The 17,117-nt window shown below is 48.5% G+C and overlaps 3 protein-coding genes across 4 annotated transcripts; 2 read left to right on the top strand and 1 right to left on the bottom strand.

Moving 5' to 3' along the window:
* Positions 1–4,575: 4,575 nt before the first annotated feature.
* LMH87_007655 (uncharacterized protein) lies at positions 4,576–5,646 on the top strand (the record flags this gene model as incomplete). 2 transcript variants are annotated; one of them, XM_056199574.1, is made up of 1 exon in its annotated part: positions 4,576–5,646. In XM_056199574.1, the coding sequence occupies one exon, from the start codon at positions 4,576–4,578 to the stop codon at positions 5,644–5,646; it is 1,071 nt and encodes a 356-aa protein (XP_056058011.1). The 2 variants fall into 2 exon arrangements, with proteins under 2 accessions (XP_056058011.1, XP_056058010.1); XM_056199575.1 differs by having other exon boundaries at positions 4,690–5,646.
* Positions 5,647–6,652: 1,006 nt separating this feature from the next.
* Positions 6,653–8,941, top strand: LMH87_007654 (uncharacterized protein; the record flags this gene model as incomplete). Its single annotated transcript, XM_056199572.1, has 7 exons — positions 6,653–6,669; positions 6,737–6,763; positions 6,812–7,709; positions 8,401–8,465; positions 8,559–8,589; positions 8,652–8,682; positions 8,913–8,941. The coding sequence occupies 7 exons, from the start codon at positions 6,653–6,655 to the stop codon at positions 8,939–8,941; spliced, it is 1,098 nt and encodes a 365-aa protein (XP_056058009.1).
* Positions 8,942–10,165: 1,224 nt separating this feature from the next.
* Positions 10,166–10,915, bottom strand: LMH87_007653 (uncharacterized protein; the record flags this gene model as incomplete). The annotated part of the gene is made up of 3 exons (XM_056199571.1): positions 10,166–10,539; positions 10,591–10,692; positions 10,735–10,915. 3 exons carry the CDS (start codon positions 10,913–10,915, stop codon positions 10,166–10,168), a joined length of 657 nt encoding a protein of 218 aa, XP_056058008.1.
* Positions 10,916–17,117: the final 6,202 nt, after the last annotated feature.

Here is a 17,117-nt window from a genome sequence, read left to right as displayed (position 1 = left end):
ATGAAGCGTCGATAGAAGTTTGCGAATCCGAGGAATCCTCTTACTTCTCTGATGTTGGTTGGCGTGGGCCAGTTCCGAACATCTTCGATTTTGGATGGACTCATCCTGATTTGTCCTGGTGTAATTTCGTATCCTAGGAACTCGACTTTGTGTTGATGGAATTTGCTCTTAGCTACTTCAACGAGGAGCTGGTTGTCTTGTAGCGTCTGTAGTACTTCATGTACATGTTTCTTGTGTTCCTCAAGTGTGTTGGAGAATATGAGGATGTCGTCAAGATAGACAACAACGAATTTGTCGAGCTGTTTCCGTAAAACATTGTCGATCATGGTTTGGAATGTTGCGGGTGCGTTGGTGAGGCCGAATGGCATCACAAGATACTCGAAATGTCCTCTCGTGGTTCGAAAGGCGGTTTTCCACTCGTGACCTTTAGCCATACGAATCAGATTGTAAGCTCCTTTTAGGTCGAGGGTGGTAAACCACTTGGCTTGTCCAAGCTTGTCTCGTATCTCCGCAATGAGTGGTAACGGATATCGGTTCTTGATTGTGATCTTGTTAAGTTGCCGATAGTCGATGCATGGTCGTAGCTTTCCGTTTTTCTTTGGTACCCATAGGATTGGGTATCCTGCTGGGGATTCTGATGGTCGTATGTATCCCTTTTGTAGCATCTCGTCCAGATACTCCTTAAGAGCTTTGTCTTGTGCAGGGTTCTGGGGATATATCTTGTTGAACGTTGGTTCAGTACCGGGCTGGAGCTTGATCTCGTGGTCCCAGCGTGAATGCTCCGGTAGTCCTGTTTCTAGCTCTCCGCTGAACAGCTTGCTGTACTTTGAGTATTCCTCGGGAATCTCCGTTGTACTAGCTTTGGGCTCTCTGGCGATCACATATATTCCTAGAGGCCTGTCTTGATTCGATTGAGGTGCTCCTTGTGAGCCGCTCTCATTGTCGTAATCGCATCCTGGTGGATCCCATTGGAGTTGGCCTGTTCTCCAGTTGACTCGGGGATTGCTCGCTCGCAACCAGGGTATCCCTAGTATAACATCGTGTTTTGAGATCACTGTGATGTCCAAGGTAACATGGTGTTTCGTGCCTTGTATATCGATCGGAAGTTGCGCTACTTCCATATCGACTACTCCTTGGCCGAATTTTACTGCATGTCCTTCCACAGTCGTGAGTCGGTAGGGCTCGTCTTTCATATTCCAAGGCAATCGTAATTTGTTGACGAGATTCGGCGAGATAAAGTTTCCTTGTGCTCCGCTATCGATCATTGCCTGGATCTTTCTTCCCATGATCTTCATGGTAATCATAAGGTGTGCGGTACTGCCGATGTCTGCAGTACATAGAGACCTGTCAGATCTCCGTCGAAGAGTCGGTCTTACTTGCAGCGACGGCTGTCTTTTCCCGAATTCCTCTTTTGTTCGCGTTCCTTCTTTCGTAATTGTCGGTGGTAATCTTCCGATTGTTCGGAGCTTGGGCAGCGTTCTGTTTGCTTGCCGGCTATGTTGATCGAACTCGGACTAGGCGAGTTTCTCGTCATTACACGGTTTCCTCCATCCTCATAACGTGAGGTCATGGCTCGGATAGTGTATGCGTTTTCGTCCTCAACATAGTAAGTTGCGTCGTCGTTCTTCTTGAGAAGCAACGTGTTGGAGGTTCTTCTCCAAATTTTCCAGTGTCGGAGGTCTGTCTCCAAAAAGGGTCCTTGGCCCGTGTGCTGTGGCTTGGGGAACCATCTGTATTCAAGTTTCTTCCAGAGGTGTCTCTGGCATCCGTGGTGTGGGCAAGAGGCCCATGAAATCATGGCGTGTTCCCTGTGTGATATGCTTACGACAGGGTTTCGTCGGATATAGGCGGTACTCATTCCGATGGGTCGGTATAGTAATTCAACGAGCATCGCGGGATCTGTGATATCCGTGCCATGGATCACGACGGCTGTAGGTTCGGGGTCCCCTTCTTCCATTGATAGTGCACTGACGAGGTTGCTAGGTCCTTGAGGGTATGGAACACACGTGAAAGCGTCGGTCAGGTCGAGCCTGGTTGTATATGCTGGTGGCTGAGTGCCGTGTTCCCAATCTTCTTCCTCAGGTACCGGCTGGGTTCCGAAGTCCCAGTCTTCGTCCGAACTGGTGTCGTCTACTGAGCGGTGTTCGTCCGCTTCCAGGTATCGTTCAGTGTCAGAGACGTATTCTTCGCTGTTTGCCATACTAAGGTTTCGAGTAGGCAAATCTTCGCGGTTGGCCGCGTGGAGTTTTCGTCCTTCTCCAACGGGCTTCCATTGTTTCTTTTTGGGGGCGTGACATTTGTTCGCGAAATGTCCGGTCTTACCACAATTGTAGCAAGTCTTCCCCTTCTCTTTATGTGCGGCGTCAAGTTCCATTGGTCCGGCGTGGTGTCCATACGCAGTGGAGGTTCGTCGGTTTTTGCTTGTATTGGGTTTGTTGAACCTTGCATAGTTGTTAAATTTTCGTCCACCCGTCTTTTCTTGACGTCGTTCATAGAGTCGGTTGTCCGCTTTAATGACTGTCTCGATGAAAGTGTCGAGCAGCTCGGGTCGTTCTTCTCGGTAGATGTCGTCTTTAACTTCTTCTTTGAGGCCTTGGTAGAAGATTTCGATCAAAGCTTCCTGTCCCCAGTTGAGCTTGGCCGCGATCCGTTTGAACTCTCTTGCATAGTGAGCGGCGGATCCGGTTTGTCGGAGACGAGTAAGCTGTCGAGTAGCTTCCTTATGTTCATCGGGGTTTCCGAAAGCACTAAGGAGTCGGTCCTCAAAGGTTTCGTAATCCGAAAAGACGTGGACAACGTCTGCACCGGCTTCAGCGCCGTGCTTTAGGTATGCCCGCAGCGTAGGCTCCCACCATTCCATTGCTTTTCCGGTCAAGAGGTTTCCGATGCAGAGGATTCTGTCCTCAGCAGTGTTGAGTGTTTTGTCATTGACTCGGAGGTAAGCCTGGGCTTGGGTGAGGAAGTTCCTCACATCTCCCTTGTAACCATCGAATGGTTCGGGTTTGGGAAACTTGGGTTTGTTTGCCTGGGCCCTTTCAGGCATCCCGGAGGCAGCAATTTGGTTCTCATGTTGTTCCATGGTTTCATGGAGGGCATTGGTACGAGAGAGAAGGCTTCGGTTCTGCTTCTCGAGCTCGGCAATCTTGGCCATGAGTTGCTGGATCTCCATTCCAGGGTTGGTGGTTCTTCCGCTTGCGGTAGACATGTTAGCTGCTCAAGGTTTCAGGGTAACTCACTGAACAGGATTGATCAAAATGTAACGATGGCTTATTTACTAAGTCACAGTAGGTCTGTTTCTTAGGAAGTGAGTCAGGCTGAGGCTACAGGGTAGCACGATCTTGAGCAGTAGGCGATAAACGGTCGTTAAGAGTAGAACTCTCAATAGTGAAACTATTGCTTAGATTGATCAATAGAGATCTAAACTATCTAGACTAGCTGTGGCCTTTGGGCTCCTTAATATACTAGAACCAATCTCTATTGCTCGGTGATGCTCTCCTTGCTCAGTGTGCTCAGTGCTGAGCAGGCTGAGCAGACTGATCAAGGTGAGCAGTCACGTGACACTGCCCCTCTTTCCTAATCGGGCTTCCTAGCAGTTGCGTCACTTCCGCTGGCCGCCGTTCCGCCGGCCAGGCTTCTTTGCGTTTGTAACACCTTGTTTCGCGTTTACTTGTGCTGAGCTGCCGCTAACCACTAGAATCACCACACGGAGTCGGACACTCAGCAATTAAAGGCCGGAATGTGTCTCGCACTTCGAGGTCTAGTCGAATCCTTTGACGACAGAGGCAAAGAAACGTTCAAAGAAACAAAAGAGAAAACTTAAGTGTATTATCTAGCAGGATCATAATGTATATTGCGCTTCAACAGAATGTCCTAAGATTTACTCTGACGCTGCGTGGCAGTGTGGAGTAAATTGCAAAGACATACACCTACACACACAAATTTGCAGCTGCACAGACCAGTGATATCAGCCTTAATTAGCGAGCAGTGAATTCGCATTTGAGCTTCTTACCCACTGGAAGCCAACAATTCCCGCGCATCCACTAAGCTTCTAATTAATGCTCTTGTGGAATCGCTGGCTTTTTCTAGTAGCGTGTCGCCTTACCATGGTTTGCAGTAGGCTGTATAGCCTCTGTTTAGATGTGACTTTGATCGAATCAGTGCAGCAAATTAGGGTAGTATTAATATAGAAATAATTGCTATGTAGCTATTTCTGCCTCGTGTTGGGAAGCCTCGTGCTTACCCACTTATATTCTGATGCGCTTACACTTTGAGGGAGTGTATGAACTATGTCACATTTAGCTCCCAGAATTTGGCGCGACTAGGTCTGATGATAAAGGGATTCGTGCCTTTTTAGAGGCACTCATTTCGTGCCTGGAGAAACTGGAATATCTGGTCGTCCATTTTTATCTTGTTTTATATCTGCACCAAGAAGCTTGGTAGATTCTCAAGATTTACGAAGCGATATTAGGAACGATTACACAAACTTGTAGCGGGAATAGCTCTCTGCCTCATCTTAATCCTAAAGGCGGTAGTTTAAATACGCTGTGTGCTCTCTCCTGTATTCTGCAGTCTACCATGGAGTGCAATCAGACGCTTTGGCTCGATATTTCCGAAGAGGGCCAAAGGGTGAGGCAAATGGCGCGGCTGGCCAATCTTTCCTTGGGACTATCTCGAAGACAGTGTCCCTCCATGATACTGGTTTTCGAGTCTTCCCAGAAGCAATTCTTCCCGAAGGACGAGCGAAGTGGAGTATACCTACGGTTGGAGCACGAGAATGGCCGCAATAACCCGGTCTTCGTCGCTAGTATGCAAATCTCATCGCCGCAGTGGCGCAACCGAGATGATCCTTCCAACGATCACGGCTGCTCTGTGACACAAGAAATCACAATGCGAGGAGACTCTACAGATCAACCCGTACCGAAGCTGCTTTTCCCCTTTGTGCATACACTAATTTTTTTGTACAAAGATGACCGCGATACCGAGCGCATCAAGGCACAGGTACAGTACTGGAAGGATGTCCACGATAAAGTTCATAAACAGTTCTCAATGCCCGAAATTCTCATCTGCACCTGGGATCATAGTCAACTTAGGCGACTGCGGCAGGACCTACATAGCATTGTTCAGCGAGAACCGCAGCGCCGATTTTCAGCGCGCCGCAGATCACAGCACAGCAGCATATCGCAGCACCGCATATCGCAGCATCGCGTGTCATCACGCCACATAACACCGTTCCGAATCACTGTGCACAGAATCGACTGGCGCAGCTACAGTGAGGACGGGCTGAGGCCCATCTGTAACCAGGCTCGCTTGGCACTGGAAAGATCTCGACAAAGACGAAAGGCTAGCAAGATGCTCTTCTCTCCAAAGCACTTCAGCAAGTTTTTCTCATATTCCATGACCATTCACAGCGAAATCCAAGAGCAGAAGCAATACAAGCCATTCTGCTTTATAGGAGCTTCTCGCACTGGAAATCCAGTAACATCAGATTACGAGCAGCATCTGAAGAACTTTATATTCGTTCTTCCAGATGACGCAGATCCCGATTTTATTGCTGAGACCCTTGCTTCAAGATTTCTTTTTGATCACTGGAGCAAGAACATGCACCGTAAAGATATACTTTTCAGTTTGTTTATAGCTTGGCGCTAATCATCAACTAATAGATTTCCATACTAAAGAAGTCTTCAGGCGGCTGTATGAAGGTTTGTACAACGTGCTTGCCAAATATCGCTCATTACCGAGCTGCTCAGAGATTGTGAACTATATGGAGTTACTGGAGAACGAATGCGACGACCCTAGATCTGACATCTTCGGGACGCTGCAGAGTGTAATGCGTAAGCACAGAAGTTCCTGGCAGAAGATAGGCTCAGGCCAGGAGACGTGCTTCAATTGCCTGCGACGCCGTCCTGAGTACAAGCCAGAGTGCCCCCATATGATTTGCCCTTATTGTATGTGGGAACTGGCTATTGACTTGGGCAATAACGATCGTCTTCTTCCTTGCTGTTTACTCTGCGGAAAGTATTGTGGGCTGCGCGTGCATTTTAGGTCGCCCACCGCGGCGGTAGGTGGGTTATGTATGGACGGAGGAGGCGTTCGCGGCGTGGTACCGACAGAGATTCTCGATATGCTATATAGGGAAATCGGGCTGCCAATACACATGCAGGATCACATCCAGATGGCTTGTGGAGTGAGCGCAGGTGAGCCTCCCAGTCACGGAATAGCAAGCACGGATGTGGCTAATAATAAACTTTCAGGTGCTTTAAATATCATCGGCTTGTTTTCCAAGGGCCTCCCTCCCTCAGCCTGTACAAAACTATACGAAGGTCTCGCTGGCAAAATATTTAAGAAAAGGTTCCGTCACAGAATTCCTCTGCTCTCACTGCTCCTTTGTCTCCTCGACGTTCCCATTTATGCAGCGCGAGCGGCTAAAGAGGCGTTCATTGAGGCCTATGGTGCAGATGCAACCCTGCTGAAGCCATCATTTGGGCTATCTGTAGGGACACGTATTATACTACCCGTAGCCACAGTGCGAGACACATCACTTATAGCGTTTACGAACTACAATGGGGCGGGTAACAACAAAATGCGGCTTGGTCAGTTGAAATTCGGGCACGACAGCAGCTGGATACTAACAGGCGCGAAGATTATCGAGTCCATGATAATTCTGGGGACGTGAGTCTTTCTGATCTGTGAGTTATCCTCCCAACAGTTGTAGCTCGGTATTGCTAATACAGTCCAGGGCGGCAAGCTGCACAGCAGCCCCGATGTGAGTCGTCGCGCTTAACCATGAGGTTAATCACTAATTGTCTGCTAGTTACTTTCCACTTGTATATTTAAACGTGATTGGAGAAAAGGTTCAAGACCCGGGTCTTATAGAAAACAATGCTGTCGCATTGCTGCAGTCTGAGATGAATGCGTATTATGGGACGGCGAAACCCTGCCAGTTCCTTCTAAACATTGGGACGGGATCATTTCCCTCGCGGTCTACACATCGTCACGCCAGCGTCATCATGTGGGTGTGGGACCGTGTTCGGGACAGCGCCGCGAGCAGACTCGTGTCCAGTTATTGCCGTCTCATTAGCGGGGCTCCAACCTGGAACAGGTGGCGAAGAGGTTGGGCTACCGGTTGCTGGATGCAAGATCGATATATCCGTCTAGACACAGAGTTCGACACAGAGCTCCGCTTGGACGACATCCGCGCTATATCTAAGCTCAAGGCCAGGGTAAGGTCAGATCCCATCTTGAGTACAGCCATCAAAAAAACGGCGCTGGTAATAAAGGCATCGCTGTTCTTCTTTGAGCTCGACTCCCTGCCACGCCAGCACGGTAGAAAGTACACAGCTACAGGCACCATCATTTATCGCTGCCGTAGGGGTGACCCGGCGTTACAGTTACTCATAGAAGAATTTACTAGCAGAGGAGCTAAGTTTGTCATCAACGGGTCGGATCTACCGAATAGCTGGGTCTTGGATGCGGGCCTGAAATCCATCACGGGCTGCACAGGCGGATTTGCCATGTCAGTGCCTCTGCATTTGTCCGATGAAAATTTCCAGATCTCGATCCGCTGGCCGAACGGGTCCACGCATCCGATCAGTGGATCTCCGTTCTCGTTGTCCCGGCTCATCCAGGAGCAGGGGCTCGACAACCCGTTTGGGCTTGTCATCCCTGGATACACCCCGCCGCCGCGCACAAAGCGAGAGCGAGACCCCGAAGTACCCTCGGCCAATAAAAGCCAGCGAAGACGATGACGAAACTTACCTCAGAAGCATGTGTTGGTTTCTGTGCTTGCTGACTTTTTGTGGTGTGGGGCACTCCTGACGGTGCAGAGGATGAGCTCGTCGTGTTCTCGACGAAATTGGAAGTGTCGCTTGGCTCGATCCGGTCAGCGGACGAGCATACGTAGATATTATTATTACTGGGTGATTATGAAGGTCTCAGCCATTCGGCGGCGGGACATTGCTCATCAGCTCTTTCTGCAGGCTGGGATCGGCCAGCGAGAGTGAAGGATAAGACGTCCGGGCGAGGGACCTGTACATCCTCTCCGATATTCTCCGTTCTTTGATAGCTGCCTATTTCGCGTTGAAACACCATTCTTTTATGGACTTTGACGCAGTTTCAAGGATGATAGGGTTATTGTTGCGAGCCTCCGAGGCGCTGAATCAGCCGTCACGAGGTTGGAAATTGGACACATGTGCCACGCCCCCACTCCCTCCACGCGCACATTTGCCTTCTTAAATACTTTAGGCCGTGATCACGAGTTCGAGACTAGAACTGGAACTGAGTCTTCATTGCGCAATTCTTGCATAACCATCAAAAACGCTCACCAACCCCTGTGACCTAGGTATCGCACTAGCAGGGCCCCCAGCGCCTCCCCTGTCAGCAACCTTACTGGCAAGTATCCAGAAATTACCTAAAGAGACCAGAAAAGGACGGAACTGGAACTCCGGACCTGTACAGTACCTTGATAAGTTAGTACCCTGGAGACTCACTTCCAGTTCCAGTCTCGAGCTCGTGATCACAGCCTCAACAGCATGTCAAATAGCGCTAACAAAGGCCACAAGGCAGCTGCCCTCTCTGCGCCATAACACACAGGTTAATAGGGATAACTGACAATAAAGGAGGTAGCAGCTGTTAACTTGAGTCTGGTGGGGCAGATGGTGGAAGCTAGTCCTATATACTCAGCAGGTATGAGTTGTTCTCGTTTCCTCAAAAGCAGCCCTCTCGTACTCTTCGAGTCAGCAGCCCAGGCCAAGGTCGATATCTGGATGAGGTAGCAGACTAGTAATCAATTAGTGTACCCACACGAACGTTACCCCATCGTTCGGCCCCTCACGGTTCTGCGTGGTACGAGGGAGATTGCAGAAGGCTGGCGGTGGAGGAAAGGTATGAGCAGCACAGCTAACGTCATGATTAAGTCTGCACCAACCCACCAGAGGGGTTTTAAAACAAAATCAAACCAACATTACTGCATAATTCTACCAAGGGAGACAAGATGAAATTCCAGAACGCCTGGTTTTTATGATACATTTTTTCAAAGAAACGACACACATTAGTAGGTTCGTAGCTTCTACACACCATCACGCAACCACCCTTCCGTTGCGTAACATGGCCCTGTTTCAACCATTTATTTTATCAGGCAGCTGCCTGTGCCTGCACGTAGTCTAAGCATCTGGCACGAGTTTGCCACTCATCAAACTGCCACCAATTCTCAGGGACTTGCTCAAGCATGAAATCATCTTGCTGAAACCAATTCTCCCCTATGTTGCCCACCACATTATCATAGCTGTGTGACAGACTAGTAGTCTCCGCATTCTGTAACGTTGCGACTGGCCAAAATGAATCTGATTCCATTGAGAGCAAATTTGCCATCTCCCATGCCGTGCCTAATAAGTCCCATTTATCCTCTGGTACTACTGTGCTGACAGGCCAGTCATGTAAGTCTAGCCTTATTTCGTTGCTAGACTCAATAGAGTGATCCTCCCACCATACGGCAGGAGAGGCGAGCTCCATTCTTGTGGGCATATGCGCAAAATTTCTTGATACATTTTCGGCAATATTCTCATTTATCACTATGTCCTTCGACCAGCTCTGTAGCTCCGGCTCTACATTGCTGTTAGGCTTGGATGCGGGGAGGAGCTCCCACACTTCAGTACCAGTACTATTTTCAGGTATCATTGTGCCGAGAGACGAGTCTGGTGGCTCAAACTCTATATCAATGCCAGAGTCTTTAGATGGTGATGTGTCACGCGCAGGGACCAGCTGCCGTGATGTATCAGCAGCATTGTCAACCCGCCATTCCTGAAGCTCTGGCTCTACTACAGGCTCGGAAACTTGAATCTCATCAGTTTGGACTTCAAACTGTGACTCGCCCGAGCTCTGGAAAGTATGCTTCTCTTTTTTGTTTTGGTTAAGGATTGAGACTGTCACGACCGATTCTGTAAGCACTGAGAACTCATAGGCCTTCTTCAGGATACCTTGTTTCCGCTTAAGAAACGTAGCTCTCCTCTGCCTGTCCTTTTCGATTCTCTTAATCACAACCTTTTTCCGCCCCATTGCCCAACTACAATGCGCACAAGGATTATATATAAAGAAACTTTGTATTGTTGTGAGAGCATGTTTAGCTATAGGTAAGGTAAGTACTACAAAGACATCTGCTCATCATGACAGACTACTGTGGGCACGTGAAAATGACCTTGAAAGCATCTGTGCTGCATGCTTTCATACCGGTCTCGTCATCAGAGGCGTACGTATACACGTTTGGACAAACGGTCTTGAACCAAGGGTTGGCGCCGCTACACATCTTGCGCCCTTCTGGCCCTGGTTCACAGCAAAAGCGCGCTACCCCCGTGTGCAAAGTGCAGTCCGAATTACAGCCTAGAACATCGGACAGGTTTCCATTTGCGCCATTGCGCCATATCAGATTACTGGCTGGGCAGAGGACGCCGTTTGCATTTGATCCTACGTAAGCAGGAACATCGCACTCGGTAGGGGGACACGCAGGATTCGCGGGTATGATCTTCATGCCGAGGGTAAGGGCATCGACTATTTGGTGCTAATGAGCATAAGTATTGGGTATGCGGGAGTAGTGCTTACCTAGGCTAATATCGTAGGAGACCTGCCCTCCCGATGTGTCGAATTCAAAGAGAGTGGTGGCCTTGCCGGTCTGGTTCCAGCACGATGACCGGCCACAGTCACCTAGAAAGCAGTTAGTCCCATCCTCGTCGCACAACTGCTTACCCCATATTCTGCCAGACCAAGGCACTGCCAGCGAAAAGTGACGTGAGTCGCCCAAGTGCAGAGCCGAGGTGTCCGTGAGTGGATTAGGCGCATTCTGCCACGGCGAGTTGGCTGCAATGGCTGGCCACACAGGCTGTGGGCAGTGGTTGATAAGTTCCAGGCTTAAGGTGTTAGTGAGCATGATGTATAATGTAGGCATGACGGCAGGCCCTGGTTATATATATTCGTATGCGCGCCGTTCAGAAATAGCGTAGACGCCTGAATATAGAAGTCTGAGATACAGAGATGCGGATGCATGTGCTTGCTAGACTCCAGGCTACAATCCGCGATCTAATAACCCAGGCTGGCCCGGACGAGCGGCCGCACCTGCGCAGTGCTCTTCTTAAATTAGAACGATGTGTTCTGGAATTGGAGCGATGCGTCGACCTCGAGATACCGAACCAACTGATTGAGGACGAGGTGCAGAAGCAGCTATCCTGGGCGGAGCTGTATCGGGATCGACAATGTTCTCCCGCTGACTATCGGTACCCATCGCTGGGTGATATCGTGCCTCTTGTAAAAGATGAGGATGCTCTGCAGGTCCAGCGCGCGTCGGAAGTTCGAGAGGGAGCTGTTGCAATCTGCTGTTTGTTCGGGGTCTCTTCACCACCGTCATGGGTTTTCGTCGGTCGGATTCCTAGGTCTCGAAGAAGCCATGCCACTGTCGGGGTACCTCCGACGGCGCCCAGATTGCAGGACGTGCAAGAGAGCCCGGGGGAGCCGCGGGGGGGAAGAGCTTCCAGGAGATCGAGAAGGGGTCGTGTTTAGCCCACGCGGTGTGGATAGGGGCGGAAGTGCACGGTCATGCCAGTCTCCTTCGGCGCGTAATAGACCATGCGTTGAAGCTGTCCAGCGCGACATTGGGCTAAACGATCGGGTTACTACGAGCCAGTGCAGATTCGATTTGGTGCAGGGCTATATTTCACGCTAACGCGGTCATTTTAATCCCCACGCGTTGCGTCCCGCTCGCTGGAGAAATTACAGGCTACCCTATATTAGTCCCTGGTCGGCAAAGTTTAAAACTCATGCGGTTTGCAAAGGATGAGAATTTCGTGCTTGTAAGCAAGCAGGAGCACATGTTTCCTATCTAGTCAATTGAAATACTGCCACCCAGGGCTAGTGCGGATCCGCAGCGCTACGGTTTTCCCTGGTCTCATCATCGATAGAAGTATATTTGTACAAGACGCGCCTTTCGTGTTAAACATCCACAGTAAACTAATTGACCGTCCTGAAAATACGTGCAAAATCCACAAAAGCTTCCAGTTCTATTGATATTGGTTTACCATACTACTCGCCTTTAAGTGACCATCAGGCTGAGGCAACAAAGGAAAGGATAACTATTGTGTAATTCGGTGGGATTTGACCGAAAGCCCACCAAACCCAATGGAAACCCCCAACTTGCGAAAATAGGTACTTGTCTCGTGTCTCCGCCCGTAACTGTGGGGGGGCAACGTCTCAAAATGCATTTCCTACTCGTTGAAGCGGCTCAAGGCCTGCGGGCTTGACTCGGCCAGTAAGGCTTCGGACAAAGACAACCACGCGATTCTGTGTCATATTGAGCGGAAATGGAATATCAATCATTCGCGGGACGGCAAATCTCCTCGCAGCAGCGGCCGAGCCGGTTAACCCAATTTTGACCAGCGACCTCTGGATCGATTGGCACCATGTGCGCCAACTTGGGCCTGTCGTCGATTGAGTCACACATGGACATATGCTGCGCTACCACATATTCAGGTGCAATGTTTCACGTCTTTTGACATTTTTTCACCTTCTACCGCAGTGTGGCTGTGAAAAACATTCGCCGTTCAGATTATAACATTTTTTGTCCGTTTGTGTACTTACCGACTGGAAATGTGTCATGATTTGCTACACTCTGACTCAAGCGAGCAACGGCTCTAGTTCGGGTTGGCGTATCAATGAGCCAACTATATAAGGCTTACTTGTGCGACTTATTATGTCTAGTGCGCGGAAGGAGTCGCGAGTATATGACCAGGCTCGTCGCTCTCTATTTATCCTTTACGAACCCCGACAACATTTTACACATCATCATGGTTGAACCAACGACGAACTTAAGCTCCGAGCCTTGCCCATGGATGCGTATAGACATGGACATACTAGAAAACTCAAATCAATCTCACGAATGTATGAAACAATCTTGCGACCAGATGATCAATAGCCTGCAATTATTGGATTGGGAGGGCATGACATCTTCCGAAATGAGGCAGAAGCTCCTTGACGCTGTCGAAAAATACTTCAACAGGGTCAGCATCTTTATTCCACCCAGGAGCAAGGAGGATTCTACCAGAAGCCAGTCGAACACGGTCCTAGCAGACGTCACGTACGCTACGGAACATTTTGATTGCTGGGATCAAGCCTGCTTGTGGCCGGTAGCTACCTACCTACGCCTCATGAAAATCTCAACAAGTTCTAAAGATCTTGTCTCTCGTCCAGGGCTGCGTTTCGATCTTCCTCTATGGGCGATGACATCGCTAGAGGTCTTAGCAAAGATGCTTAGCCCATTTGATTCGGATCTGGGTCCAATGGAAAAGCGGCCCCGATCGAGAACCATGGAGATGGCTGCAACAATACTTCGAGACTTTGAGAAGAACCATAATAAGGGTCTAAAAGACCCAGAGGGGGATCAGTTGAAACCATCTCTTGACTGCCTGTGTTTAATGAAAATGGACCAAGTCGCTTTCGAGATGCAGCTCACCGGGCAACAGCTGGCGCTTTGGTTTTCAGTGGTAACGGTGATGTTGCTGGCTCTGGTTCTCGGTGTAGAAGAATCCGATATTGAGCAGTTTTATAGATACACGGGTAGAAGTATAAGCCCGTTGGTGTGTGAATCTTTGCAGCAGGGCCGCCAAAATCTCACCACGGCGGCAAAACTAAAGGAGGGTTTAGCAATCTGACAGTTGCATCAGCTGCTAGTCGCAATCAGAAGCAATTCTGCGCCTTTCAAGCTTCAACTTCCTTTTCCAAGTTAATAATTAGTTAATTGATTACATTGCTTGCACTAAAAAGATACATTATTTGACTAGCCGGATCTATATGTACCTAGGTACCCGCTTAAATCCCTCAACGGGGTTAGATACCCCCCTCGTGTATTGTGCTGTGGCAGATTAGGGTCTCGCGAGCGAAGCTCTCTCCTGGCATGAGCGACTCTATAGTCTAGGATACATAGTACTGCGAATTCCTGCACATGTGGATTGTGATCGCTTTGACTTTGGGCTGAGGGAGCGTATTGATTAATGGAATGTATTAATCCTAGCCAATCTGCGGTATTAACGAGCATCTATCACTGGCGTGCGCGCCAATACACGGTTACAACGATCGGGAGCGCAGTTTCGCCATCTGCCACTATCGGCCGGCAGTCAACTGGAACGGAATAGGCGCAGAAAAAGAATTAACTGTTGATAGACGAAAGGGTAAAAAGGAATGCATTCCGAATTTTCAGGTGGCTATCTATGGCACGAAGCCAGCGAGTACAATAATGACAACGCAGGCGCGCCTGCCGACAGCCACCAAGCAACTCTATCAAGTTCAGGTACCTATACATAGGAACCAATATAGCGCCCGCTCACTAGGTAAGTTACCTATGCACATCCAAAATTAGTCTTTGCCTCCTGCAAGCCCAAAAGCGATCCTCGTCAGGAGCTCATCGTCGCTATATGTCGACTTCCAGGTAATTGAAATAGAAATCACCTTTCTTTCTGCTCCTGTATCAACTCATATATGTACTGTAAAGGATAGATTATTGTCCCGAATGCTGGTGTGGATTTGTCAATGATTGCGCCGCAGCTTTGTTTCTTGTCAGGTTCGACTTGCGCTTGCAGCCACTCATGCCGCAGCCCGTGGCCACTACGGCTTCTCCCGCCAAAGGACCACCTTTCACTGTATCATTTGACGTAAAGACCGAAATGGGTGTCGCGGGTGCATTTAGTTAGTTCTTAGTAGTGAGTTGGGGAGGGCCGAATGAAAGTTACCCACTGCCACTGCCTCATTCTCTTCTAGGCTGGAAAGAGGCTTCTCGGCATCCGGCACCATGGCCAGCCTTGGTAGCATCAGGGCAGGCTGAAATCCAAGGAGAAAAGGGTGAGGAAGCGCGTTATCGAGGCGGGCATGCTGTGCGACCAGCTCGATTAGCGAAAAATTCGACAGATTGCCTATAGGCTAGCCTTTGACTTTCTATGAGTGCTCGAGAAGCTTAATATAGTATGATTATCTCAAGAACTAATGTTATTTCTAGATTCGTAGTAGCCTTTTTCTGTGGCTAACTTATATATAAAAACTGTGGAAATATGCCCTGTTATAAGCAAAATGATGCCGTACGAATCGCGATACTCTTTTTGTCCCGACCTAGCACCCGTGGTTAACAGACAGGGCACCCCTACTACAATAAAAATGTGTCTCCATTGAGCGCACTGAAAGCAAGGAAATAGAGAATGGGTTTTTGGTGTACATTTTCACTGTTTTCGAACATAGCGAATGCCCCACGATATGCCCACACAAAGCTACACAGCAGCCAAGGTCAGCCAGCCAGTGCTGGTCAGAGCTTGTGAAGTACCCGTGCCCAGAAAAATAACGAAATAACGAGTATTGAAAAAAAAACATCATCATGGCCTTATGATGAGCTTTTATATGGATGAATTAATATGGATATAGACAATATGAATAACGCTAACTTTCCTAAAGTGAACTTGGTTCTGCAGCAGTTCCAATATCAACGGCGACAATGTTGCTTGGATACTATCGCTATTAGCAAAATTCTCGTGTAGTAAGAATTGTGGCTTTAAAAGACAACTTCCTTTATATGGACACAGGCGCTACATTATTATGGAACTCTTTTACTGATGCTTGGTTGGTTACTTGGCTCTGAGAGCACACATCATCACATAATCACCCTCTGATATTTAGACAACTCAAGCATTAAAATTAGTAAAATACATGCTGTGAAAGTTGACGACGGCGAATATAAAGCTCCACAACCTGACTTGGACTATCGGTAATATGGAGGAAGAAGAAGCCATAGAGGTCCTGCTAGGCAGCCAAGTTGGTCTAGTCACTGGTGCTTGCAACAGATACCCATAAACTTGTCATCCCGAACCTAATACAGTTGCCCGATCAATATTATGGTACTACTAGTGAGCAGTCGTCTGTCTGGTCCACCCTGTAGAGCGCGCGGTTGGTAGAACGATTTGTTTCGAGGAGAGGCTTGTTACACCTTGGCGAAGGTGGTCTATTAGTGGCCTTTTCATATATGACCTCATCTGCGCGGTGGAGTTTCGGAATCGGCTTTGATTTCGAAGGCACAGCTCGTCTGGCTCTTCTCTCTGGCATGTTCTCACTTGAAAGTAGCAAAAAGCTGGACACGACGGTCTTTATAACTCGAGTAGCTCATACAGTATGATTGACCTCCACCCTCTTAGATTCCTGACTGCTCAGCGAAGTCTTCAATTATAACAACTTGCTCACGTGTTATGAGAAAACGGCATAATAAATTGTCACAAAGCAATCACTAGCGGCGCTCGGTTGTACGAAAACATAAAATAACCAGGAGTCGATGGAGCAACAAGTACGGGGTATACTGTCGGATCCATGGACTTTTTCCGAGCGCGCGCTCCTACAGTTAGTTACAGCTCAAAAATCAATACGGAATACGCGAAAGAAGACAGTATGAGCATAATAATTACCTTTCCCAAGCATCAATCTAAAAATAGCCTTGATTGGAGCAACGTGATGCCAAAAGGGCAGATCAAGAAACGCGATGCACGAGACGTCAATGCGAGCACGATTTCGCCGCCGCCACCCAACAGAGTCATCATGATCTTTTTTTGACCATTCTATATCTCACCATTGGTCCTTACATTTCCTTGGCAGCTGCAGCTTCTGTCCATGTTCAGGTAGGGCTGTGGCGGCGTGCCTCCTTTTTGCTAAAACTCACTGGCGTGGGGCTGGCGTTGCTTTCAACAGATGCTATGCAGGCCTAGTTAGTGGACAAAAAATAACGCCGGTCGAGGTCATCTACAAACAGTCATTCAGGGCCATGTATAGGTAAATAAAATATTTCAAAAATACTTAGAGATTATTTTACACTCCAGTTATTATCCAATGATATTTTTATTATCTAAAGATAAAGGTTAGCTAGAGTGGTGATGGCTGGCAGCTACTGTGGCCTGTCATTGACCGGCGGTGTTTTTTGCCCCCCTCGGGATAGGACAAACGAATGCGGCAGCCGTAAGTGCCAATATTTTATGTTGATAGTGTCTCTATCCCTTTGGATGCGGAGGAGCAAGCAGGTACTTTGCAGAGGTAATAAACAATCATGTGCTATAATAAAACCA

Source organism: Akanthomyces muscarius (assembly GCF_028009165.1).
Source record: "Akanthomyces muscarius strain Ve6 chromosome Unknown contig_11, whole genome shotgun sequence".
In the NCBI taxonomy this organism is placed as follows: domain Eukaryota; kingdom Fungi; phylum Ascomycota; class Sordariomycetes; order Hypocreales; family Cordycipitaceae; genus Akanthomyces; species Akanthomyces muscarius.
This window is presented reverse-complemented; position numbering and strand designations above follow the sequence as displayed.